At 43.8% G+C, this 27,190-nt stretch overlaps 1 protein-coding gene across 5 annotated transcripts; it reads right to left on the bottom strand.

The window, feature by feature from the left end:
- On the bottom strand, window positions 1–27,026 carry SNX5 (sorting nexin 5; the record flags this gene model as incomplete). Of its 5 annotated transcripts, none has more annotated exons than XM_079944655.1 (14): window positions 1–4,146; window positions 5,396–5,481; window positions 7,989–8,148; window positions 9,388–9,474; window positions 9,568–9,607; window positions 10,871–10,946; window positions 11,029–11,134; window positions 12,346–12,441; window positions 13,116–13,239; window positions 14,301–14,422; window positions 15,478–15,588; window positions 16,703–16,807; window positions 26,569–26,650; window positions 26,890–27,026. In XM_079944655.1, the coding sequence occupies 13 exons, from the start codon at window positions 26,617–26,619 to the stop codon at window positions 4,096–4,098; spliced, it is 1,215 nt and encodes a 404-aa protein (XP_079800781.1). In that variant the 3' UTR covers window positions 1–4,095. The 5 variants fall into 5 exon arrangements, with proteins under 5 accessions (XP_079800781.1, XP_079800782.1, XP_079800783.1 ...); XM_079944656.1 differs by having other exon boundaries at window positions 26,569–26,646; window positions 26,890–26,993; XM_079944657.1 differs by lacking the exon at window positions 26,890–27,026 and having other exon boundaries at window positions 1–4,125; window positions 26,569–26,865.
- Window positions 27,027–27,190: the final 164 nt, after the last annotated feature.

Below are 27,190 nucleotides of genomic sequence, written 5' to 3'. Positions count from 1 at the left end.
TCAGTGGGACAAGCGCTTTGCAGGCGGTGTGAACGGGCCCAAAGGCAAAAACCAGACTCCAGAAAAAACACTTGTGCAAGCCCCACAGGCTTCTGAGCAGGCGTTTCCAGAGTTTCCCTCTCGACATGGGCTTTATCCATCACCTGTTTGTGGGCGCTCACCGGCTGCTTCCCTTTTCCTCCCCCTCCTCCTCTGGCCACTTTTTCTGCCCCCAAATCCATGCCGCATGCCTCCCAACAAGACCAAATGGGCTCGTGATACAATCAACCCCGAGGACAGGGAGGCCCCAAGAGCCTCTGTTGGAGCCAAAGGCTGACTCACCCTCGAGTGACCTGCTCAGCTGCTTTGCAGGAACCTCCCTTCCCCAGACAGGACAGGCCACTGTGGCGTTGGGACTCCCACCACTAGGCCAGGAATTAGCACGTGTACCAGGCCTGAATCTGGGGAAATTGGTACTAGCCTAAGCCCAGCAGCAGCGTTTTAGTTTGCTGTCCCGGAATCTTGCCCTGTCTTAGGTTGATCCTCCAGAGCAGGCAGAGTCCCCTCCTGTGATTCTGCAGTGTGAGGGGACATGGCCAAGTACAGACACACAATCTCCATTCCATCTCCAAACTCCACCAAAATGACAAGTCTGCAGCGTGGCAGTTAAAAAATGAGGCCAGTAAACAGTTCCTGAAACGTTAAGCATCTGGCCAGCCTTCCACTACATGATCTGTGCAGCAAGCTTCAGCGGAAATCCTATCCCGACCCCGCAAGCCTCTCCCCTTTGACTGATGCTAAAAAATCCTCCTTCAGCTGAGGGTGCACCAGATGAATTAATGCAAGAGCTGGAAGGCAGCCATCAGAAATAAAATGGCTGTGGGCTGGGATTATGGGCTCTCCTTTTTCCTGAGTGTTTTGAAGATTACAGGTCTCACAATTTAACAAGCTTTGAAAAGAGGTTTTGTAAAGCATGAAAGTAAGACCCAATTAAAATTAAAATCTTCCTAAAATGGCTATGTAAGTCTTTGGTTTAACAAGTGATGACTTTGCGGGAGGGGAAAAAAGATTGCTGAAGAGACGCCCGAGGGTGGGAAGGCCAAGAAACCCTCACTTCCTCCACACTTGACTTCTGGGGGTCCTGCCCTCTTTCTGGTGGGATTGGCAGTGGAAAGACAAAGAAACAAAAGGTGTTCAGGCCTCTGGACCACGGAGACCATTCCAAAGGAAGAGAGAAGGTACTCAGCGGTTAGGAACCTCCAGAAACCAAGCCCTACTCTGGCATCCTGAACTGTAAAATACACTGCCTACATAGGTAGGGGGAAAATCAGAAGCATATTAACTGACTTTTATGGGATGTGGTAAAATAGGATTTTTACTTCCTAGTTTAGTTTGTATTGTCTGAATTCATTTTTGGTAGTCAGAAGTAAAGATTAAAAACAGAAATTAAATGCCTTTTGAATGGCAACTAACTAAACCTGCAATAAGGAGTCACTCTGCTCTGCCCACCCAAGCAAGGGGAGCCGTGCATCTGTTTTGAGGGGCATGGGGAACAGGGCTGGGGAAGGCTCCTCCTGGACCGCTCAGTTCCCAGCTGTCTCTCAAGTTCATAACCGGCCCCTGCCCAGCTGTGGTGCTCCCGGCCTTCCTTCCAGACTTGTCACACGGCCCAGCTCTGAACCCATTACCTCCCATCTGTCTGACACCAGTCCCAGAACGCAAGGAGCAGCCTCAGCAACAGGGTGTCTTGAGTCACCCAGAGAGGGCTGCTGCTCTGGGAAGAGACCATCGGAAACAACTCTGCAGACACCGGGCTGCCCCTCTGTCCCACAAGCTGAGGGCACGTGTGGGATCTGGGTGACTCTGCCCCTACAGGTGGAAGCTGACAGAGCAAGGTGACTTCCAAATGGGTCTAGGCATCACCTCAGATGAACCTCGAAGGCAGCACCTGACATGCGCTGTATGTGGTACAGAAGGGTCACTAGCTACCAGGTCCCTCAGAGCAATCCTCAAGCCTACAGCACACCCACTGAAGCTTTTAGAACACCTCAACAAAAGTCTCCCACACATCACTCAGAAGTGGCCCCAATTCACCCACGGGCTTGAGGAAAAGCATTTTAGAGTGCTCTGTGCCCACCTGTGCCCCTGGAAGGTGCCTGGGCAGCTGTAAGTTTCCCACTTGGCTCTCCTCCTGCTGAGGCTGCACAAGGTAGTCCCTCCCTTGGGTCTGCACCCTCCGCCGCCCCCCAGGCGGCACATAGATGTCAGCACCCAGTCCCACACCGAGCCTTGCCTTCCTGCATCAGGGCGTTGGCTCCCTCGTAGCCAGGTTGCCTGGCTCCTCAGGAAGAGCCCAGGTTTGCAGAGGCAGCAATGGCTCCACTGGCCGACGTGGGCAGGGAAGGGGAGGACTAAAACACCCTCACCCACCCAGAACCCCGTGCAGTTTCACGAATGACCAGCAGGCCCATGAAGACTTTAGTGCAGAAGGTAAACACAAACACTCTGAGATCACTCGTATAAAATTAACTTGAGGGGCACCTAGTTTAAAGCACTGCTGCACCTTACAGATCTGTCTGGTTCAGAAGGGTGCCCCCTTAGCCACCAAGCAGGGCCGGGACTTGGACCCCAGCGTCCCAACCACCTGTTTCACATCCAGCAACAGACCTAGTCCAAAGTGGCCCCCAGTCAAGGGCTGAGGCAAGGTGAGCCATAGCCAGAACTCCTGGGACCAGCTGTGACCCAGGCACACTAGGCAGAGTCGCACACCCCAACGCCACATGACGCCTGTGTTACTGTGGGGGATCCGGGGGTGACAGGTGTGCGGGAACCGAGATGTGGTTAGGAACCCAGACTGGAGCACAGCTTGTTTAAATGCACTCGCTTCCTGCACCACGCCTCCCTCCCAAACGCTTTACGTGAAGGGAGCAGGAATTACCCTGTCTAGGCTCGTTTAGTAAATTTCAGTCACTGTAACTGGCTGGGAGGGCAAGACTTCAGCATCAGTTTAACATCAGAAAAAGTCACCTATGGTGTCCAAAACCAGAGTTTTACAACCCTCACACCAGTTACAGCTGATTAAAACACAGGCTAAAAGAAGTGGGTAAACTTTTTACACAGTCTCAAAGTATCTTTCGAATAATTACAAAAGATAGACATAAACCTGGCAGGCACCACCTTAAGGCTCAGTCACACCGATGATGGGACAGATATACCCTTAAAAACAGGTCTGTAGTCTTCTAAACTGTTAAGATTAGAACAGAGGCTGGGACAACGCCTGGCAGATACCAAAGCCCTCACCACCCCCAAGGCTTAGCTGCAAGTGCAGTCTCAGGGCACACCTGGCCTTGTTTCCCACAAAAACACTCCATAGTAGAGCATGGATTATTTTATTGTACACTTTATAAAAAGTCCAAACACACATACCGCCCCCCCCATTAGGTAGGGGGTTCACATCTTTCTTAATGTAGATCTGGCCACCTTCTAAATTAGGCCTTATTACTTGTTCTTATACCCTTAAGATGCTTCTCTTCCCTCAAATATTTATCTCCCAACTACAAAAATGGAGTTGCAAAGGGTGTATATAAAGATATGAGATTTTTCTTGCTCTTGTTATAGTACAAACAACTCAAGGTGATTAAAGAACCAGGAGAGTAAGAAAGGGGGAAATTACCTAATGAAGAGATGGAATGTCCCTCATCTGTAACAAGCGGCTGACTCATCTGTTATAATTGGCACCTACCCTAAAGTAACCGGTTTGTAGGGGCATGGGCACAGGGAACAGTGAGGCAGTGTATGCCAGACCACTGCTTACACAGACTCCAGAAGGCGCAAGATTCCCGCACCCTTTCTTAATTACGAAAGACAAATTAGAGGAGAACCCAGTACTTAGATTCTACCCGCTCTGAGGTATTAAATGCATAAAGATTAGTTATGTCGAAGTAGCATGCAATAGAAATATTTTTGAACCAACATGGTTAAGTGTTAAGATCTTTAGAAATCAAAATATTTATTCACATAATTTTAAACTAAAGCCAAAGGTAATAAATCTTCCGTGGTAATGATCTGAGTGCAAGTGATGCGGGCTTTCTTCACATTCACATTCACGTCCTTCGTTCAGTTGTTCTTGAACAAGTCGATGCAGCTCTGCAGGAGGGAGACGTTGTTCTAGAAGACAGACGTCGGGGCACTGGTGAGGCATGGGCCTCAGACCTACCGACTTCACTTGTCACAAGACATCTGGCCGGGTACTTGTTTTTCATTCAATGACCCCTGAACCACAATTCCCCTCATCCCAATTTCACGTTGGGGATTTCCTCACCCTCAGAAGGGCTGGTCAGCACTTCAGCACCTCCACCCCACACCCCAGGTTTGCTCCCACTGCAATCATGCCAATCCCACTCATGTGACTTAACCTAAATGTGGTATTTGAAAGCCTTGGAAATACTGGATAAAAAGTTGTGAAAAAGTAGTTGTGGGTGAGATTATAAATGAGATTACAAATGATAAATATTCACATAGGACTTGGCAGGAAATACTGTACAAAGTACTCACTTTAAAGGAATTCAAAAAACCTAGAATACTCAGAACACTATCATAAATGACCCATAAATGATACTTTAAAACTCCAATTTAAAAGGTCATATATACAGCAGGACTTAAAAGAGGCAAGTGAGTAAGCATCTCTGTTGTGGTCAAAATAAAGAAATTCAAAATACATACAAACGTTCAGTCTTCCTGCTTTAACCAGCACAGATGGCCAGTGACAGTGACCTGACTGCCCTGGCTCAGACAGCACCCTGAGGCTCAGTATCTGCTGTACCCAGGAACCACCCAAAGAGCCCAGAAACCCTGAGTGAATGAGCCTGGGCACAAAAAAAAACAAAAACAAAAATTCCCTAAGAGCTCCCCAGTAGGATTCTAATATGCTCTAGCACTGAGAACCACTGTTCTCCATCTTTTCTGGGCTAAATTATGCTACAGACATTATGAGGAAGTTTTCCTCCCTTTTAAACCAAAAGGGAATTAATATCAGAAGACACTTAGCAAATTAGAAAACTATTTAAAAAAAAAATCTTCCATGAAAACTCCAGATAACGAAGAGCTTATAAATGCTATGATGGATGCTCACAAATTACTGGAAAAACTCCTTCAGGGTGTGGCCCGCAAGGACGTCAAGAGAGAAGCTGGGTAAACGCCACCAAGAATGCTCTTCTCAAAAAGCAGTATTTCATCAAGACATACGGAGTTTTGGTTTGCAGTGGAAAAAATACTCTGACAAGTGGCTCCCACCCACACCTCAGGGGATTAAAACCACAAAGCAAATGCCATCTGCTTGATGACACTGGAATAGTGAATTGGTAAATAACTTGAAAAAGACCCCCCAAAGTTGACTTAGTTTGAAGATAACACTTACCCTGGCATGCTTTATTTCCAGTTCAGACATTTCAATCAGATTCTTCCTAAATGCTGCCACTCTCTTTCGTTTGAAATTGATTAGCTCTACAAAGCAAAGTTTACCAAGAAAAACAGAACAATCTTCATCTTTAACTTCCAAATACCATTTTTACAAATAAAATGATCTCCAAAGCTTTGGTACCCTACAACCACATTTTCTCATATTTTTGTTATCTCTGCCATTGGAACACACCCCCAGTCACCAAGAATGGCCCCTGAACACCTGGAGGTTTCTGAGTTGAGCTGCCTTGCCCTTTCCCTCTGGGAACCAGTGCTTGTGGAGGGTGGGCTAGGGAGGTAGTGGGCCACACATACTTGCACCAATGACCTTTTTTACGGATCATTTTTAAACTTTGAAAACTGCTTTTTTGTGGCTATTTCTACAGAACATGCCACCTTTGTGTCTATATCCATCATGAAAATTCAGGATCACTGTCCTATCAGACTCCCTCTGATTCCTTCCACACACTTGTGAACTCAGGCTCTACCTGCAGCTCTCACCATCATTCCTGTAATCAAAATCCTCCCTTAGCTTAAGGTGGTGCTCAGAGTCCTGTATCTTGTCTACACAGCACCATCCAACAGAAATGTAATACAAGCAGCCACATTAAAAAATAAAAACTCAAAAAATGCATAGTGATGTTAACGATAGTAACTCGGATACATCAGGCTGGTTTTGTCAGATGTCAAAATAAGCTCTTCTCCTTCCCTCCAGGACCAGAACTCCAGACTGACCCATCTGTCTCCCAGGACACCTGCCCACTGCCCTGTGCTTCTGCAAGAGTTCCCATCAATTCAGCCACAACCTTAGAACCTCAACCTAAGACAAACAGGCTAGGAGCCATTTATCTCATTATTCTACAGAGTACTGCACTTTTAAATAGTGTACACCCAGGCTTACATTTTGAATAAGGAGGATAAGATCAAACAACAAAGGGACAAACCTTGGGCAATAGAGACAAGCCTAATCTGGCACCATTGTAAAGCTTTGTGGCTTCTCTTTAAAAAAATTCTCAAAGCCACTAAACTCTGGCCTATATAATAACCTAAGATTTCAACTCAGTAGTTTTGAAGTGTTCTTTTTCCTTATAAATTTAAATTAGCTGTTTTTTTTTTAAAAAAGCTAGAATTTTTATTTAAACTACAGTGCAGCGAGAAAGAGGTTCCTCTGAAAGAATACAAAGGGCAGCCATGGGAGCATGTCTGCAGGCCATTTGCAAAGACTGTACAGAGAAGCCCTGTCCCTCAGTGAGGGCACCGGAGTCCTGAACAGAGAGAAGCCAAGACAAAGGAGCAGAGCTCTTCCAGATACACCGGGACTGCAGCGCCAAAGAGGAGGGGGAAGTTCTGAGGAAACAGTCTTATAATGAGATACGGATTCCACATGGAAACCTGAGTTTTGAAGGGGGAGGGTGTTTTGAGGGTGAATCAAGTGTCCACTCTAATTTACATTCACATTCTGGAGGACACAGTCTTTACTTTTTGCTCTGGCATGTTCCATGGCCCCTAAGAACTTCAGGGCAGGGAGATCCCCACTAAGGAAAAGACTACCTAGAGTACACTCATGTTCAATGGATATGGTACACCATCTCCCAATTTTATTTTATTTTTTTGGCCATGCTGCGTGGCATGCGGGATCTTAGTTCCCTGACCAGGGATTGAACCTGTGCCCCCTGCATTGGAAGCACAGGGTCTTAATCACTGGACCACCAGGGAATTCCTAAATTATATTTTAAAAGCCCCTTACTCTGGAATGGTAGAAGGCAAGAACCAACCCTGTGGAGATGGAATACAACTGAGTCATTATCACAGACTCATGATCCCTGAAGAGTATATACGTGTATGCACACATCCTGATATTTCCCCACTGTTGGCTGAAAGGTCTAGAAGCAGGGGCACCCCAGAAGAAATGAGCACACGTAGCACTCAATCTGGGCTCCTGGAAGAAATGGCGATTTTCATGGCTGGAGTAGAAAAGGTCTAAGATTAGCACAAAACATCTAATCCTCAAAAATACGGGCGTGTCATAAGGCCACGCCAGCTTTAAGGGCGCTCTCACTGGCTCAGTCTGGACAGTAGGAACACCAAAATAATTTCATCTAGTCATGAATTTTAAAACTGTTTGAAAACAGGAATCCATGGGTCTAATGAAGATGATAAAAATAAAAATATGGGAGAGAAGGGAAGGCTTGTGTTAATAAAGGATAGACAGCACCAAGTGCTGACCTGGAGGAGTGGGGGAGAGGACAACTCTGTATTGTATCAAAGGTTACCAAAGTTGGTAACTGTACTGTAGGGATGTAAGAGAAACACAGCGAAGTTTTCAGGGATAAAACTACTAAGAAAGATACAACTTAATCTCAAATGGTTAAAAAAAAAACCACCCAGATATGTTTATAAAATCACACAAGTAGGAGCACATGTACGTGTGCAAGTGACAAGGCAGAGGATGTATGGGTGTTCTCTGTACCATTTGTGCAACTTCTCTCTGTAAGCTTGAGATTATTTCCTAATAAAAAGCAAAAAGTAAATAAAAAGTGGCCCCACTCAACCTTCTTTTGCAGATTCAGAAAGCTGTTCAAATTTCTGGCAGCATTCCTGCTGGTGTGCCTCAGCCAGCTTGACATCTTTGCTTTTTAACCGGGCCTTATCCAACGCCTTGTTTGAATTCTCATAGTCAATGAGGGCTTTAGTGCGTCTGTATAAGAGATCCTGAGAAGAAAATTAACAGATATGATGCATGGTAGTTAAACCAATACCGAAAAACCTCTAGAACAGAACAGGAAGACTATCTGAAGTACTCTAAAAAACAGACAAGTACCTTGGGGCACTGCCTAAAATGTCAGACATCAACCACCTCCTGCACCGCCCCCGCTTTAAATCTCAACATTAGGCTGGTAACAGCAGTGCTTAATGCATTGCTGACGGCCTTTCCGGCATTCTTTATACGGATCAAGAGAAGGAACCAAACAGTGACGACTACAGGATTTTTTTTCTCTAAGAAAACATGTCACAAGACAAGTCACCTAAAATAAAACTAAACTATGGGGGAAAGAATGAACTTCTACTTCCTGATGACATTTTCCCATTAGGTATTTTCCCTACCTAATTTTATGCTGCCAGGTTTAGTATATTTCATATAAAAATAATTTAAACATTTTTCTTCAGGACAGTGTAGACAGTGAAGAATGCACGTTCCATTCCCAAAGGTCATTCTGCTGACCACTTCACCTTGCTTTTGGTTAAGTAATGCTCTATGACTCAAAGGCTGCAGTGACAACTGCAATTCAATAAAAGATCACAACCCCAAAGCCTTTTCTGCCTCAGAAATAGCCCCTTTGGCATGTGTCCAGTTATCTCTGCATCCAACAGCATATTATCTCCCAAGCCATTACCTGTCTACTCGGCACCAGCCCTACTGCCCCTAAGTTCCTAAGCAATGCAAACTAAGGACACAATGTCACAAAAAAGGCACGTCACTGTGAGATGATTTCAATCTAAAACGGAACTGGAGGATACACACCCGCACCCTCAGAATATAACTATACAACTTAAGAACTGAGAGACTGATTTCCCACAAACACCTGATACACGGGAGACCCAGACTTACCTCCTGACCAGTGAACACCAGCCAATGAGCTTACTGCTGGGGACCAGCTCCCTCACGCCAACCATCTTACTGCCAAAGACTCTTCCTCTTTGCACTCCTTGCCCCAAAATACATCCCACCCCACACCCTCAATGGACTCTCCTGTGGCTTGCTACAGTGTTTCCCATACTGCATGCAACTCCTCTCCTACTCCTGAAGAAACTCGAGCTTGCCTCAGTTTACTTCTTTATTTAGGCTGACATCACTTACATGAACAATCCTGACAAATTCCCATCTTCTTTCATTTTTAACAAAGAGAATACATCGGTATCATCAGACCTCTTCTGGGAGAACTCCCTCACCTTAGCAGCCTCTATGTTGAGCATGTAGTATCGGAGGAGCTCTGTCAGCTTTAAGTCTTCATCTGAGGAGACTCGACTCTCTACTTTCTGTTAAGAAATCAAAGGCCACCATCAGATATCTAAGCACAAATCTACAGATTATAAAACACATACCTTGAAGACCAACATAAAAATCCTTACCCTAAGTTTTTCAAATAGCTCAGCCGCCTTCAACAGGTACCTGCAAATATACACGATTTTGGCTTACGGTCTTAAATCATGTATGAAATATGCTTATCAATGCTCTAAGACATGAATGGGCAAATTCAGGAGTCCTAGTCTGTGGCGCTTTAGAATTAACTTATCAAAGCAATGCTTTCATCACAAGTGGCCCAAACTAGCAGAGAAGATGGTTACGAAATCGAGCACATTTCCAGTGCTGCACTCACCGGCATTGGTCTCTCTTGCTGCCACTCAGCCACCTTGCTGTGCAGAACCTGTGTCCCCAAGTTTTTATCCGCTGTTAAACTTGTGTTAGTCAAGGTCAGGTTCTAAGCCATAAATACGCTACTAGTTTGTCTTGGTTCTGTCATCAGCCTGACTCCCATTTTCAAGTCTGAAATACTAACGCCCCCTAGACCAAGCCTAGGTGTAAGTAGAACACAGTCATTTGACAGTAACAGTGAGGGATGGTTCCAGGATACAGTGCCCACCCTGCACAGAGCTTAAAATCCACAGTTGATCAAGTCCCTCATCTATATGGTGTATTTGCATATAATGCACATACACACTCCTGTATATGTTAAATCATCTCTAGATTCCTTATCACGCATAAAATGTAAATACTATGTAAATAGTTGTAAGTACACCGTAAATGCTATGCAAATAGTTGCTGATGCACAGCAAATTCAAGTTTTGCTTTTCGGAACTTTCTGGAATTTAAAAACAAGTATTTTCGATCTGCAATTGTTTGAAGCTGTAGATGCAGAACCCACAGACATGGAAGGGGCCAACTATACCATCTCACACCAGAAATAACTAGAATGAAGAAACTGTGAAAAATTAATATAAAAAAATGCTCAAAATCAGACTGGGGTCATTACTTCACCCTTATGGCTACCTTAACCAAATCTCTTCAAGTCAGCCCAGGGCATTACCTAGTAAAGCGCAAGCACCATTTGCCAGAAAACACAAAGCAAACTTCTCTTAAAGACAATTCCAAAATCAAAAGAATCAACAACAGACACATGTAAGTTTGACAGAAATAAAGGCTTTGACAACAACTATCACGTTTGGTACAGAAGTGCCCTGAGTCCCCTACAAACGTCTTACAAGTTTTTATGTTCAGAGGGTGTATAGTATAAAGTGAGTGCTGGAGACTATGGTCCACCCGAGATGGGCTTGGCTCAAGAGCGGAACTGAACCTGTGTAGTCATTACCCATTTTACCACCCAACAGCTTTCAATTAGGGGATTAGAGAAAATGTTTTCCAACAAAAACTTACTTTTTGATGACCGTGGGCTCTTCTAAAGCCAGGCTATGCAAGCAGGCTGCGGTGTGGATGTAATCGTCTGCTACATCTGCAGGAACAAGGATAGCCGTTTTATGTGAGCAGAGCTGGCACATTAGCAGACTAAGGGGCTAATGGGCGAAAGTATTTACTTTTGTGAGCGCTGGTCATTCTGTCAGCCTTTGCACAGGAACCCTTGATCCTATCGTAATAGTTACTGAGGAAATGCTTCTCTTGCTCAAAGAAGTCATCTACTTCCTAAAGGGAAGGAAAAAAGAGGTCTAAGAAGCAAAACTTCTTACAAATATGTATTTTATATTAGAAAAAAACACTAAAGAAATAAGCTTATGCATAAGAAGTTTAACCTCTAAAGACTAGGGAAATAAAAATAATTTTTTTTTGAAATGCACTTTTTATACCTGGGATTAGGAAAAGCGAAATGCTAGCAGGAAATGTCAACAGAGAGAACCACTTTGAAGAGCCATTTAGCACAGCCCAGTAAAACTCAGCATCTTCTCTAACCTCCAGCAATTCCGCTAGAGCAGTGGTTCCGCCCAGTGGGTGGCTCCCTCGCCTCGGATACCTGCACCTGCCAAATGTGTTCGGTTCCAGACTGGGAGGCAATGCTGGCATCTGGTGGGCACTGACCAGGGATGCCAAACGCCCCCGCAATGCGTGGGGACAGCACACCTTCAGCTGTGCCAGAGACAGCCCCAGAGCTTCCACATTTCTGACAACGCCCTGTCTTTCTCAGCACCTACACCCTGGGCTCCCTACTCAAGCCCTGAAGTGGCAAAGACAGACACCAGACAGTAACTGTTATGGTAGAAGGGAGGGGCGCTGAGGAGTGAAGAAATAAACCACACCTACAAGGCTAGTGAGAAACTTGTACATTTATTTGATGTTCTAGAACAGCACTGTCCAATAGAAACATGTGAGCTACACGTGCCGCTTAAAACTTTTGTAGTAACCACATTATAAAAAGAAACAGGTAAAACCCATATTTTATGGTTCCTTCTCCCTATCAAGTCCTTGAAATCCAGCATGTAAACAAAACATAAAATTCAGTTCCTTCATTACACCAGCCAACTGCATCTGTCAAGTGCTCTACTGCCACCTGAGGCTGGGGCTACCAGGGGGCAGTGCAATTCTGGAGAATAGCATGAAATACTGGTCTTGTAGCTTATTTTTTTAAAAAAATAACTGAGTAACCTCTCCTTACAGAAAAGGAGAAAATGAAGATTTAAGTGTGGAAAGGTTCTTATCCCTTCTCCTGGGAAAGAACAGAGTATTTTTGGAAAATAAGTGAAAATTCAATGAGTAGATAAAAATAACCAAATTTGAAAAAAATTATTTACATTTTTGAGAAGCTAATACCATTTGTTTCACAAATATCTATTCTGAAGAAACAAAAGGTCACCTATTCACACAAAGAGAAGAATTTTCTCAAATAGCTAAAGGCCACTTACCTTAACTCCTGAAAAAAGAACTTCATCAGCACTTTTCACCACACTTTTGAAAAAGCCACCAAACATCTCTTTGGTATTTTTCCGCCTAACACTTAGCTAAGGAGAAATCCAAAACAGTTAATGGTACATATATTTCCCATCAAGTCCTGAACACATTCCAAGTAACTGTTTACTAGTATAAGTATACACTTAAGATACCTCTAATTCTATCGTTAACAACAGATCTAAAATATCAAATAAACAGCTAAATCTAAGCACAGGTTGTAATTCTAAAAGTGTGACTTAGGAGATATTGTGAAAAACTATCTAGGTATCAATATCAAGTCTTAGTGCCTTTAAATTCTTGATAGAATTACTGTGCTGTTATGCTGATTATTCACTGGTTAGAAGACCTGAGGAAATGTCTAGGTCAGGGCTTGCCTCATACATATTAAACAGCAAGAAATGTAACGTATTTTTGTAAAAAAGCAAGCATATGTCTCTCTTTCAATGAATAAAACAAATGTGGATCAACTTAAATTATTTTGAATAATCCCAAGCTTAACTGAGGGGAAAAAGGTCAAAATATTTACATGCAACATTTTATAAAAATGCCTTACACATTGGATCTATTGCCCTGGGGGAGGTAGGCAAGGGAAGGAGCATCTAAGAAAGGTTTCTGTTGTGTTGATAAGAAACTCAACCTTGAAAGTCAATTTTTCAGAAAATATATCAAGTATATTCTTTGTACATTTTAACTGGATCATGGAAATGGAATAAAAATGCCTTACATCTTGATCATATTCCAGGAAAATGTGAAAGTTGCGATCTTTACTGAGAACAGGGTGAGAGGAGAGCCGCTGAAGAAAGACTTCATGGGAAGACACAGTCTTCTTGAAGACCGCGAGATACTCACTGGAAGAGAAGCGCACAAGGCCTCAGCTCAGCTGACCACCCAACACTGCTCCCTGGGACCTCACTGTGCTGCTCCTGCAGCCATGCAGAACACCTCAACTGGACCCAAAGCAGCTTGGTATAATGTAGCATCCAACTAGGTAATAAGGCAGTTCTCGTTTTGGAATCTGTGGAACAGCCACCGAAAGGGGAAGCGATATAACCAGAGTTGATAGGGTACATCTGTGAAGCCCAAACCCACATGTACTTAAGCACAAAACACTGGCTTCTTTATAACCATGAAAACCCTTTAATTTTGCAGCCATGTACACAGCAGTGAGTCTAACAAAGCCTGGAACCATCAGAAACTACTAAGTGGCTTCATCCTAATCTACACACTAGAGATGACTCTAAACTTCCCAACAGTAGGAACTTGTCTGTTGTGTTCAGCGCTCTATCCTCAGAGCTGTCCACGGGGTACCAGGCTAATGGGCCTGTGGCAGCATGCTGAAGAGACTCGCTGAGATGGACCCCGAAGAAGGGAGGGAGCCAATAGAAAGAAGTGCAAGGAGGGCGTCATAAGAAACTGTATGCAAACCTCCAACTATGATACAGAATAAAGAATCAATTTTTCTTTGAAAGAATTACAACCAGATTAAAAGAGCCATAGCTGTGGCTATTCTTAGAATGCTTCTTTGTAGCAGCACTCACTGCCATCTAGTTTCAACCATACTTCCAGTAAACAAACTTCAGGGAAGAAAGTTTTGTACATTATCACAGCCTGAAGACTTGTTTATATATAAAGACAAACGTTTAGTTCTTCACTTTATGCCAGACCAACACTCCATGACAAGCATGGTCTACAGATAGAACCACCATCTACTCAGCATCAGCAGTCCCCAGGGAATCAATGTCTAAAGTACAAAGACCAGGCCCCTTCACCCACACTCTGCAAAATGTGGTTTGAGAAGACAATAGCCAGGTAACTAATTAACTGAAATTAGCTGTCAGATTCTCGCTTCTGCACACATCACCACTTTTATTCTCAAAGGGTAGAGCCCCCATCAAGAAAATGCACTTACGCTTCCAGCTCTTGCTTCATCTTGGCAAATTCTTCTTTGGTCATAGACCCTTCACCCTCTCCCAGTTTCTGCATCTTCTCTCGAGGGCCGTCGAAGTCAGGCTTTGCAGGCGCGGGCGGAATCTGCAGTCAAGGCAGTAACTCGTGAGGGTTCTTGCCCCCGATATGTGCAACTCAGTGCCTGTGCACAGGAGGCAGGGAGCCCAGTGGGGCTGCCTGAAAATCAACTTGCACTTTTCTCTTAACCTTATTCCTTTCGGCCATTTAAAAGAAGTGTCCCCTACAATGGGCACTCACTTTGACTGCAATCATTTGTTCGGTTAATCACTGGACAGTTGGTAGGTATGACAGTTTATCCTGCTTCAATTGTCAGTTTAATTTATATATTACAATCAATGCTAAAATGAAGCCAATGAAGTACGATGAAGATAATAACCTCTGGATTTATAAAGGAATTTATTCCAGAGGATAAAAGATTCTAATTTTGTGTGGACATTCTTAAACATAAGCTTCAGTACTGATTTTGTTTAACTATTTGGCCAGATTCTTCAGCTGGCCTGGCAGGAAAAGCCATGTTTCTCTCTCCTTTAAAATCGGCTAAGGGACTTCCCTGGCAGTCCAGCGGTTAGGACTCTGCGCTTTCACTGCCGAGGGCGCGGGTTCAATCCCTGGTTGGGGAACTAAGATCCTGCGAGCTGCACAGTGCAGCCAAAAAATAAAAATAAATAAAATCAGCTAAGTCTCTTCCCAGAGCCACGCATTAACTCTCAAGGGCCAAGCACAAAGACAACTGCCCCCTTTACGCCTTCAGCAGAACACACCTGAGAAACCCAGCACACACTACCACCAGCAGAGATCAATTCCACTTGATGGCTGAAAGGAAATGCCAGAGAAATGCTAAACCCAAAGGTAGACAAGACTTTACACCATGAAACTGCTTACTCTCTTTTATTGTACAGAATATAAGACTATGCTTCATCTTACAGCTAAAACGCTATTTTCACATACTTTAGATTTTACCAGTAATAGCTAACACATACTCTAGTTGACAAATGAAATCAGACTATTTTCACAATCTATTATAAATAAAAGTGGGTAAAAGTCTCTCAAAACAAAATGAACAGCAAGGTAGAAGAAATTGGCTTCAGTAATTATCTGATTACCCAAAATGTACTTACAATAAGCCCAGCGTAGTCTGTAGTTTCAATAAGAGTGTCATGTAGCCACACAAAGTCTTCATGTTGCCTTGTAACAGAAAACTCTGGGCTCTGAAACGTGGGCAGCGTGGTCTGTAAAGAAAAAAGAAGTGACTGTTAACTACTATTTTCAGATAAAGTGGCTTGGGTTTCATGCAGTGCACTATGGGAAAATTCTGCATAATAGAACATCCAGTTTTTTAATGAGATCCAATAAAGAACAAAGCTAAGATTCAACACATTCTTTACGGAATTCTAGTCACAAAACTCCACCTTTCAGGTCAACTCAAACAGATATAATCACGTAGGCCTCACGCTGCCTGAGTGACAGGTATGTTAATACCACCAAGCCACTAAGGTACACAGAGAAAACCTCATGGGAGAGGACCTCATAGACAACATATTACCAATATTATGCTGGAGATGGCATAAACCAAGAGCTCTAGCTTCAAACTTCCTGACTCAAATTGTGCCTCAGCCATTTACTTCATTTAAACCTGTACCTCAGTTCCTCACCTGTAAGATGGGGATAACAGAATACCATAAGATTGTTAGAAAGAGAAAATTAAGCCCATGTAAACCCTTTACAAAAGTGCCTGGCATAAGACAAGCACTCAATATATTTTAACTAGTATGGAAGGAGAAAGGAGGCTAAAAATGTTCCTGAAAAGATCCCAAGGAATTAAACTTTCTATATTTTTCACAGATTGGCATATTGCTTTTGTCAAATGAAAAATCTGGAGAAAAATTAACAACATTATAAATCAGTTATACTTCAAAGTAAATTTTTTTAAAAATCTGGAAGAAAAAAACCTCTTCTGAATCATAATAGGTGGGGTGACGGCCAAGAACTTAGTAAATATGGGAAAAGCAAGCACTTCCCACGCACGCAAATTACAAACAAAGGTGGAGTTCTGTGGCAGGTGGCTCCAGCTCTGTCGCTCTGCCTGGTTTGCTTCCCCACGGAGCAGAGCACAAGCCACACTAAACACCAGCAAAGCCCACAGCCCCAGGGCTCCACCACAGTAGAAAATGCTGTAAGAAGAGCACTCATCTGATGCTTACTAGGAGCAAGTGGAGGGAGGGGCCTCACTTAGCAGGAGTGCCACACTGCACTCAGGTCACTAGGTCTCTTCTCACACCCACTGTGAATAACAAGGCTGCAACCTGGCACTGTTTTTATTACTGAAGTCATTCTGTCACTTACCTTGGTGTGCACCGTAAATTTGACTTTATCCCTCTCACTGAGTGCATCAGGTATGTCAATCTGAAGCGAGGGATCAACATTCAGGTCCACTGACACAGATCTCAGCTGAAATACATTTTTTGGCTATTAGTCTCAAGTTCATTTTAGTCCTAAAAAGTATCCTTCCAAAAATGGGGAGCTAGTAATTAAAAAGCAGTCTATACAAGACTTCTATTGTTCTATTTTAGAACAAAGTTGAGATAGTATTTGAAACTGTGGGGAAACCTGCTCTTAAATGCATGGGTGGGTCCAGTGAATTCCTGTAATCTAAACAAAGCAACTATATAATTCTAATATCATGTACATTACATACTTTATGTGTACGTGAAAAATACATTTAACCAAATAATTGAAGAACTGTACTAAGAATAAGAAGGCTTCAACTGGATAAAACGAAATCTTGAACTTCTTACATAAATGCCCAAATTACAAGAATATTCAAGAGGCGTTAACAGACTGTACGTATATCTGAAAGTTAGAGGCTGGGAAAACTTGGAAGTACAGAGAACAGTCAGGTGGTATGGGATCTTGCGTGGAGAGATAAAAACCCACTCAAGAGTGGACCTATTGATATTCAGGGACTGCAAGGAGATGCGAAATCTAGACACAAGAAGTGAATTGTAAAAACCAACAAAGGCCTTAATTATCAGAATTCTACTGCGATTACACATAAGGAAGAAGTGTGAGCACTGCCCAGGAAACAAAAGTAAATGATTTTTGTTAGTTGGAAACTCAGAGGAAAATAATATCCAACTCCAGTTCTGACTGTTTAAAAAGAATTCTTGGAAGAAGTGGACTGTTAGGAAAAAGTGGTTAAAATGGTCTTGCTTAAAAAAAAAGCTTTCCTACTGAGTCTAAAATATGATAATTTCTTTCATTCTTAAGACAGACAAGCTGACAGTGGATCTGAAGGCCTGACACAAATAAGAGATTGCAGGGATTAAACATCTCATCCTTCCCCCAGCCCCCAACTGTAAACTAGTGCTAAAGTTGCCAGAACCCTCTAGACTATTAAGGAAAATGCCAAGTGAAGACTGGAGTTAAGAGGATGAGAGAACAGGGAATCCTGAGTATTTCCCTTTAAATTTCCCTTTGAAGTAAGAATTCCTTACTTCAAAATAAAAAGACCAAAGACTGATGAACTTCTGAAAATAGAAAAACTGGTTCTATTAGGTATGAAAAGATTAAACATATTCTCTAAGAACACATGGATTACTTCTCTCTCCTTTGTAGTATCTCAGAAACTGTCAGTACTTCCCTTTTTCCTTCAGCACTGTGACCAAGAAAAAAATTTTAATTGCAAAAACCAGAGTGAGCCCTTAGAACAATGGCTTTCCTCTAAGAACTAAGGCTCACGTTCTTGCCACCAGAACTTGATTTTTAACATCAAGTATTTTAAGATCACAATATACTTAACAGTTCCTTACATATCAACCTAAATACATCTTCCAAGTGAACTCGTGATGACTCCTATGAAATATTTGCTTGTTTGGCTTAATTTTCACATGTCCATTTATGAAATCTCTGCAAAGAAAGATAAAGCTTCAAGGTCAGGGATACTTCATTTTATCACAGCTGTGACTCTCTGACATATTTCTGATAAAAGCTTCCTTCCTTCTGATAATTTACCACTGGGCAAATGCAGCATTCAAAAAGACCTCAAAATATACACTAAATTTGACTGCAGAGAATACTGGCCACCCCACTGATCTCATGTTTGTACGCGCCCACTGATCTCATGTTTGTACGCGTCAAGAGTCAGTACACGAATAAAGTAGGTCAGGTTACTGGTGGAAAGATGGGGCCGGCCCAGGGACCGTGTCTAAGGTGCATTTCCCTGAGTTCAGCAACAACAGCCATGTTTCCTGAGATTCCATTTCCCAACGAGGTCACAAATCCTGGTTTCCAGCAGTCTCTCAATTTCTGAACATACCGTCAATTCCATTTTAGCTCACTCCCAGCCCAGTGAGCCTGCGAGCACCACAAGGACTGCCTTGGGAATTAGGGTTAGAAGACCCAAGGGGAATGTAATCTAGTAAACGGGGCTCATTGAAGCACCAGTCAAAGCAGCAATGGACTTCACCAGCGAACATCAGATGTCACCTCTTTCCCACACCTCCAACCATACAGAAGTAACAGCCCAGGTTATTCACTGTGTTACTATCTTCTTGTCAGCAAAGATATTTTGTTTTTTAGTCTAAGAGTGTGATGAGAACACAAAATAACAAAAACCACTAGAGGTTTGGAAAGACTGTGCACTATAACAAGATGCCAAGCACCCAGCTTCTCCAGCAGTAATCACTTTTGCCTAAATATACCACCCTAGGAAGGGACTCAACAATCCCACCACCTGACATGATAAACACTCCCACCTCACCACGAAAACAAAACAATTAAAAAAAAAAAAAAAGAAACCCACAACAGATAACACGAAAAAGTCTGCATTTGGGCCTCAAAGAATTGTCTGAAAAAGGATGGTGGCAAAATTCTGAGTATGCAGACCATCACCAACTCAAATGATCCCTATTCACAAGTCAAAGGAACTTTCTTGTATTGTAGCAAGATAACCCTCCAGATAATGAAGCCCATAAATCACCAAGGAGTAAAAAGTTGTGAAACGTTTATACCTTCTAAGTCAGCACTGTCTCCTCACTCCGGAAGCATCAACTGTGATTAAAAGCTCAGCATTCCTTTTTCTGCTTGGTCAACAGAACCAACACTCCATAGCCCCACAGCACAGTACTTGCTAAATAATCAACAGGGTGGAGGGTACAGCGAGTGAGTGACACGCCTCCATACACTTTCGCCCACTCACCATCTCTGCCCCCTAGCCTAAGTAAGTGCCCAGAGTGCTGCTGCCTTAGCCCTGTTGGCCAACACTGTCTGACCTGGGCCACAGGTGTCAAAACGACTGGGACAGCTGTTTAAAGCAGCGGGGAGAGGCAGGCAGGAGAGGCAGGCTTCAGAACAGAGTCTAACCTTAGGCACGTTAACTTTCCCTTTCCCATTCCCTTAGGTCACTGGTGAGAATCAAATTTAAAACACATTTATTCTCCAATGCACAATGTTGTTTTAAAACAGACTTTCTTTTGTAGATTTCCACAGAAACCACTACATCACATACTCCAACTTTTAGATGGAGTTTCAGTCCCCAATATACTTCCTTATCAGACTAATCCTTACAGTAAGGATTACAGTGATCTTTGTGAGAAGAAAAGGGGGTAAACAAGCATCGCTTCATTTAGAAAACAAAATTTTAACTGTTTTAAGAAATCTGAAGGCTTGGTAAGAGAGCTGAAAAGGAGAAAAACTAAATCAATCCCTGTGCATTCCCTCACTTGTTCATCAGCCTCCCAGCTGGGGCACCTGACACTGGCCACAGGACAGATCTGCAAAGCTCTGAGCTGCTAAGGACCACTTTTGGTCCAGATCTCACTTATGACTCACTTTGGTACACAACTTTAATTTAACGCCATTGCAAAGCCTCCTCTTCAAAAGGTTAAGTGGCACACAGATGGCAAAGAGCACCTCTGTGGCTGGACGACACAGAAAGCCAGATTCAGAAATTCAGAAGCCACAGAAGAAGATACGTAAAGTATAAAAAATGTTATGGCAGCTGCAGACTCCAGTTTACATTACTGCCATATAGCCAAATGACAAACACAATGGGAAGAAATCATCTCCGCAGTCACTCTGATCTGCTAGAATGGCGTCTAGTTGAATAGCCACTTAAGTCTAACCAGTTTTGTATACATGCAAGAAATTGAATATGCCAGCCCCTATATTTCCATCTTAATTTGAATGTTGCAAGGAAACTACTGCAGATAGAAGAAAAGCCTGCATGTATACACTGAAATGACTTTCCATTCTCCAGTACCGAAGCAGAAATGTACTTAACCAGCACATGCTACATCAGTGTGCCTCTCCTTCAAACTGTTTCTCTCCTAAGGATTCTGCTTTGCTTTCCCTTCACCCAATGGCTAAGGTAAAAGACCCCTACCAGGGAGAGGGCCAATATGACAAATAATCTTTGAATGGTCTGTAAACAGCATGGAGTCAGAACAGGCAAGAAACAACCAGGCCATATTTCAGCTAGACAGGTACGGATACCTTGCCTAATCCAATACTCACTAGTGAGGAAATAAAACCAAAAATGCTCTGCGGCAGACACACTGGATTTGCAGTAATTTCTGAAAACTGACTCACATGATACATACTTACGAAACATATATTACTTTGTTACTGTTTCAGCTCACAGGAAGGAAGTGCTCTGTAAGAAATTCTCATACTGTATCTTTCTCCGAACCCCTCCTTATGGCTCAAATACTGTAATGGTACTGAATTATTTCTCACTATTTTCTCCCACCCTGAAGGTAACCAAAACTTGTCTGTGTTCTATCCCACTTATCCCTGAGGCACTGGTGCATGAAAAACAATTGAACTGACTGTGCAATACATGAGCTGCTTTTACAGGTATGTGTTCATCTCCCCCCCCCACCACTGGCTCCCCCCTTCCTATAATTCAGGCCTGCCAGTATCATATCATAGTCCTCAAGGACAACAGAACCAAAGACTTCTAGATCTCAGTCTACTAACATAGATAATAGTTATGGAAACTAGCCACAAGCTTAACAGCTAGATAAAGAGCTGCAGCAAGTGATCAGATTTCCACCACTCATCTTGGTGAGATGAGACCCACAGGGACCCATCCCTGCTGACACCAACCATTCTTACCGGTAGTCCACCAACACACAAGCTGTCCACAGTAGAACACTGCAGACTGCAGGGCATTTGGAGGCTACGCAGCCCAGAGCTCCTAGAACAGAAATCCAGGCTTCGAAGAAGGTCAGTGCAGCGCACTCAGCGAATGGATAAACTGAATCATCATTTCACAAGGCTGCAAGCCCACGAGCCAGTGGAATCCCAACGTGGAACCAGAAAGAGATTAAGTTGAATTATTGGCTAAAATAAAATTCATTGTGAAATTCATCTAATTACAATCCATCTAATTGCAAGATACCTGGATTATTTTCAGGAGTTCACAAAGTGAAACGCTTAACCACATGATCTATAATGATCTAGCACAGAAATTCTATTGGGAATCAACATACCACTGCTACAGAGGAAGAAGCTGCCACAGACAAAAAACTAATTTCCTCCATTCAAAGCTAAAGCCCTTCACCTACTACTAGATTTCATCAAGTCTCCCTTCCAAAAGTTCCTGGTCTATCAAGTCCATGGCTCCTTACTACAAAACAGTCTTACTTTATGATCAACCCAAGATGAAATAGAAAAAGATTTGAGAATAAAATTTACCTTCACCAACAAGGATGATTCAGCAACGTGGATGGAGCTGAGCTTGAGCTTGTGTCATGAGTTAAAGATACAAATGGCAGCGTGGAGAGAAGAAAAGCTTGCCTGCTTCCTGGTGGGACTCCTTGTACGCTAGTCAGAGGCACCACACATTTCGCAGATCTTTCAGATATAAATATTTCAGCCCTTCATCCCTCACCAGATACCTGGTCCCCACTAGCACAACATGTAAGCTTTGTACTGCTCTTCATTAAAGATCAGGTGAAAGCCTTAAGGCTGGTGACATTTGCATTTGTGCTCCTCACCATTTACACTAACTAGACCCAAAGGCTTAGGGACCTGCCCCTCAAAAACAAGTAAACCATAAACTCTTCTGGCAGAAAACGCATACCACAGATTAACATAAGCAACTATTTTGAGAAAACTACACTTTTCTATCCAGACCATATAGCAGTGCCTGAAAAAGTTACACCAAATTTCTAAAAGGAAGCGGGGGAGTCAAGCCAAGAACCCAATCTCTAAACTAAAGTTCAGTCTCTCCTGAACCTCAAACTACAACTTCACTCCTCCCTGTGTATTTACGGTTTGCCTTTGGGGTATGAAACAGTTGAGAAATTCCATATCCCCCTTTTAGGGGGAAATCTCTCTTCTTAAGAGTTAACTCAATGGCCAATCAGAAAATATACAGGTGTTGGAGGTGAAGTATCTTTTTTTTTCTTTTGGGGGGGGAGCTAGTTTCTCATGTAAAGATGTAGAGAACCTTCTCAATTTGAACCTGTAAAAAACAAATTTGCTATTCATGCAAGACAAGATTTCCCACTATCCCTTCGCTATTTCAAAAATAAAAGGCAGAACTTATAAAGCGCAAAAATACTTTTCTCTGAATAACTGGGTTCATTAAAAGGTTGTTTCCCTAAATACAACCTAACTTCACTATATGTGCCTTTCACCACTGGCCAGTGGTACTACTGACCTACAGAAGTACATCCTAATATCCTCAAGCAATCAGGACAACAGAGCAAAAAAGCAGGATTTTTAAACCAAGTTCCACCCTGTAGCACATTTCTCAGTGATCTTCAATTCTGCACCACAATGCTTTGTGAGTACTGTGGCATCCGAGCCTCAGGTTTCCACTGTCCAAAGGGGGCAGTGAACTCCAACATGGTAAACACAGCAGAGTTTGTAACTCTCAACTGCCCAGAACCCTTTACCATTTTTTGGTAAGGCTCCTCAATACTGGGGGGAAGGCTAATTCTACCAAAGATAGTCAACGATCTGACCCACCCATATCACACCATTTTAGAAAGTTTAAATTGGTGATTCTCAACCAAGGGACATTTGACAGTGTCTGTATTTATTTTTGACTGTCACTGATGAAGGGAAGAGAGCTACAGGCACCCAATAAAGGCCAGGAATACTGCTACAATATGCAGGAAGGACAATTCCCCACAACAAAAAATTATCAAGCCCAGAATGTCAATCGGTAATGCTCAGGTTAAGAAACCCTGGTTTAAACTGAAGCTCTACATTAGATGTTAGTCACTTACTACGTCTCATAGCAAATGAGAATTTGGATCTCAGAATCCAGAAAATTCTCTCATAGTTGCCCGAAGCCATTTCTTCCTACAGCCCAAAAAAAAAAAAAAAAAAAAAAAAAGTGGGCAGATCATGACCTGCTATAGTAGTATTCACAAATGGGGATCTTAAGACACTGTCTGCAAGTTACTGATCCAGAACTAAGGCTTGGGCAGCTTTGAGAAGCCACACTTCCCGAATTTAAGAAGTCAAGCCATAAACATAGTACAAAACTTCAGTCCACAAGAATCAGTTACTCTGGACTTGCTGCAGTATTGGTGAAAATTCAGGACTGTTCCTATACTAACATAAATTTTAACACTCTTCATCTAAGCTGGTGGAGAGTGGTGTCCCTAGAGACAACTTCCACACCAGTTAACAATCTGCAAACCAGAGCAGCAGCATAAATGTAAAACATTAATGACTGGCTCTGGGAAGGAAACACTGTCTACCCAAAGCCCATGTAACCAACTAGTGAAAGTTAAGGTGAAAGTAACAGCACTAGGCTGGGGAGGGCCCTTACAGATTCTCCTGTGTGATCATTTGCTTCAGTCCACTAACAAGTTAAGAATAATAAAAATCCCAGGAGACAATCAGGACTCGCACTCCATTTGCCGTAGGTTGGCAAGACTAACAGGACCAAGACTCATCACAATAGACATACACTGAGTCTGTGAGTGGGAGCCTAAACGCGCTGCCCACTGTTTAAAGGACCTTTTGGCAAACAGGAAGCCTGGGTAAATATCTTATGGGAACAAGGTTCTGCATAATCTCCATTTCTCCCCCCAACCTTTAAAAACTCCAGACACCTTAGAATGTTGATGCAGCCAGTGCGCGAGGCAGGGCGGGGACTGCACTACACCAGTTTCTTTATCGTGAAGATGCGGCCTAATGGTGTTAAAGGTTCAGTTAAATTTCTCAGGGGCTCGACTTAGCAAAACCTTACTTTTCTAAATTTTAAAGACCAGAACACCATCTTTCCCATCAGTAGAGGACTAGTTAAAGAACAAATTAATCGGGTTTCCCTGGTGGCGCAGTGGTTGGGAGTCCGCCTGCCAATGCAGGGGACACGGGTTCGTGCCCCGGTCCGGGAAGATCCCACGTGCCGCGGAGCGGCTGGGCCCGTGAGCCATGGCCGCTGAGCCTGCGCGTCCGGAGCCTGTGCTCCGCAACGGGAGAGGCCGCAACGGTGAGAGGCCCGCGTACCGCAAAACAAACAAACAAACAAACAAAAAAAAGAACAAATTAATCATGCAACTGCTTTCTGGGAAAGGAGACAAATCAACACCTTCAGCTCAAAAGGATATGACTAAATGGAAGTGCCAGGCTACCGGATATAGGCCAGTACTCCTGTTTTGCTGAACTAGCCAAAAGTTCTGCAGGAGCACTCAAAATCCTCAAGAATTAATTATGTTCCCTGCCTTATTAGCAGGTCTAAACCTCAAGAACCCCTATCCTCATGGAAATTCCAAAGCAATCATAAAGTTTAAACTTACATTTTCAGCAAAAACGTAAAATATTTGTTAACTAACAAAGTTGAATTACAGCAAGAGAACAGTTTGCCCAAGATTTGCCCTCCTGTTATTCCACTCTTGTCCCAAACTCCCCTTTGGTGAACAGTAAAAATCATCTAGACTTGATCCACATGCCAGGACTAGTATCGGATACCAGGAAGTAAAATGAAGCCACGTGTTACAGTAATATTTTATTAAGTTTACTATTTCCTTATTTCTGCAATTAAAAGAAAACCAGGAAGAAAATTCTATATAATCCTTTCCTGTAGTCACTAAAACCAGGAGGCAGGAAACAGCCTTCAGAATCCTCTTTTGCTCAAGGATCAGAATGGTGGGGAAGTTATTTTAAAAACCAACCACAGGTATACTATACTAACAAATAGGAAGGTCGGTTGAAGTTTTAAACAGCTGTCTAAAATAAATTCTGGACCAAGAAAGAAGATGGAAGGTAGGGGATGGGGGGGGGGAATCCATCTACCCAAATTTCTATTCAGCCATCTAAACGTCTAGAGAGAAAACTACCTTTGGAATGTTCTAGAAAGAATGGTTCTCAAGTTCCCACTTCCGGCTTTAGGGAAGGAAAAAAAATTACTTCTTTCCACTTTGAAATAAAAATACCCCAACCAAGACCCTATCCTCACGCTTCATTTCAGTAACTAATACAGCAGTGACCCCCTTGCTGAACAATCCCGCAGCCGTGTGCGACCTTTGGCACCACTAGATGAAAAGCTCTCTCCAAAGAGCTGTGGATCAAAAATGCCTTTGATTTCTTAAGAGATGCCTTCCACGTTACTTAAATGTCAGAGCGCCTCGAATTTCTAGATTAGTTATTTTGATTTTCTGTTAGAAAAACGTTTCTGTTGACGATTCTGCACAAAACGTTGCGGCTCATACCAACCCCTGTATATTTCAAACTAACTTATAAGTAAAGGACGAATCAACGTGGAGGCTTACCTCAATTTTCAATTGGTTACGGTGACATAAATTGCATTAGTCACCTTTTAGACCTCAAGATCCAAGCGGCATGGGGGTACCTTACATCAACACGCAAATCTTAAGAGCGAAACTTAAGTTCAACTATTTGAGCACCTCCTAAAAATGACAGCACTCCCTCCCGGAGCGGCGCACTGAGCGCTTATGAAGTTGCAAGAGACACTCTCGATACCTGACTGGACTGAATCTCCCCAGTATTTTGGAGGGGCTGGGGTGCGGTTTCGAGCTCCGTCGTTTGCTGCAAAGCGGGTCACGCGTGCACCGCGCGGTCTCCCCCGAGAAGTTTTAGCAACTTTCCACGCCGAGCGCGCGCTCCCGCGTCTCCGGCCCCTGCCCCGCGAGCCCCTCCCGGGAACCAGGGCAAAGAGCGTGGGAGTCTGGGTGACCGCCGGGGCCTCCCGGCCCGGGGGCCGAGGGCGGCCAGGGCCTCACCTTGCTGCGGTCCTCCTCCTGCTGCTGCAGCAACTCGGGAACCGCGGCCATGGCGACGCGGGCCTCGAGCGTGGCCGCCTGGCTGTGCGAGGAGAGAAGAGGCTGGGCCGCCGCCGCCGCCAGGGCTCGTCTCGAGGGCGGCCGCGGCCCCGCCTCCGCCAGCCTCTCTGCCCGACGGCGGCGGGAGGCCTCGCGACTCCTCCACCGTCCCAGCAGCCCCAGGAAAGGCGAGCGGCGCCCCACGTGCTCCCCCAGGGCGGCCTCCCCCGTCCCCGCTGCCGTCCATCTTGGAGCCGGGCAAAGAAGCTACGCGGGGCCTACCCTCGCTCCGAGCCACGCAGAAGCCGCCGACCACCGGCCGCCACGGGGACGCGGTGCCCCTGACACTCTCCCAACGAGGCGCTTCTCAAGAAAGGCTGCGCGCTCTTGGAGGGACGGAATTTATTATTCAGTCAGAGTCCAAGATGGCGACGAGCTCTGACGTAAACGAAATCTCGTGAGAGAGAGAGAAGGTGAGATTTGGAGGCGCCCGCGCTTCTGCGTGCGGGGAGGGTCTCCACACGGATCGCTCGAGTGTCCACTGAGATGCACGAGGGGCTAGGGGTGGGGCGTGAGCACCGCA

The sequence above is a fragment of the Stenella coeruleoalba genome (assembly GCF_951394435.1).
Source record: "Stenella coeruleoalba genome assembly, chromosome: 15".
In the NCBI taxonomy this organism is placed as follows: Eukaryota; Metazoa; Chordata; class Mammalia; order Artiodactyla; family Delphinidae; genus Stenella; species Stenella coeruleoalba.
The sequence above is the reverse complement of the archived record's forward strand: the minus strand, read 5'-3'. Positions and strand labels throughout refer to the sequence as shown.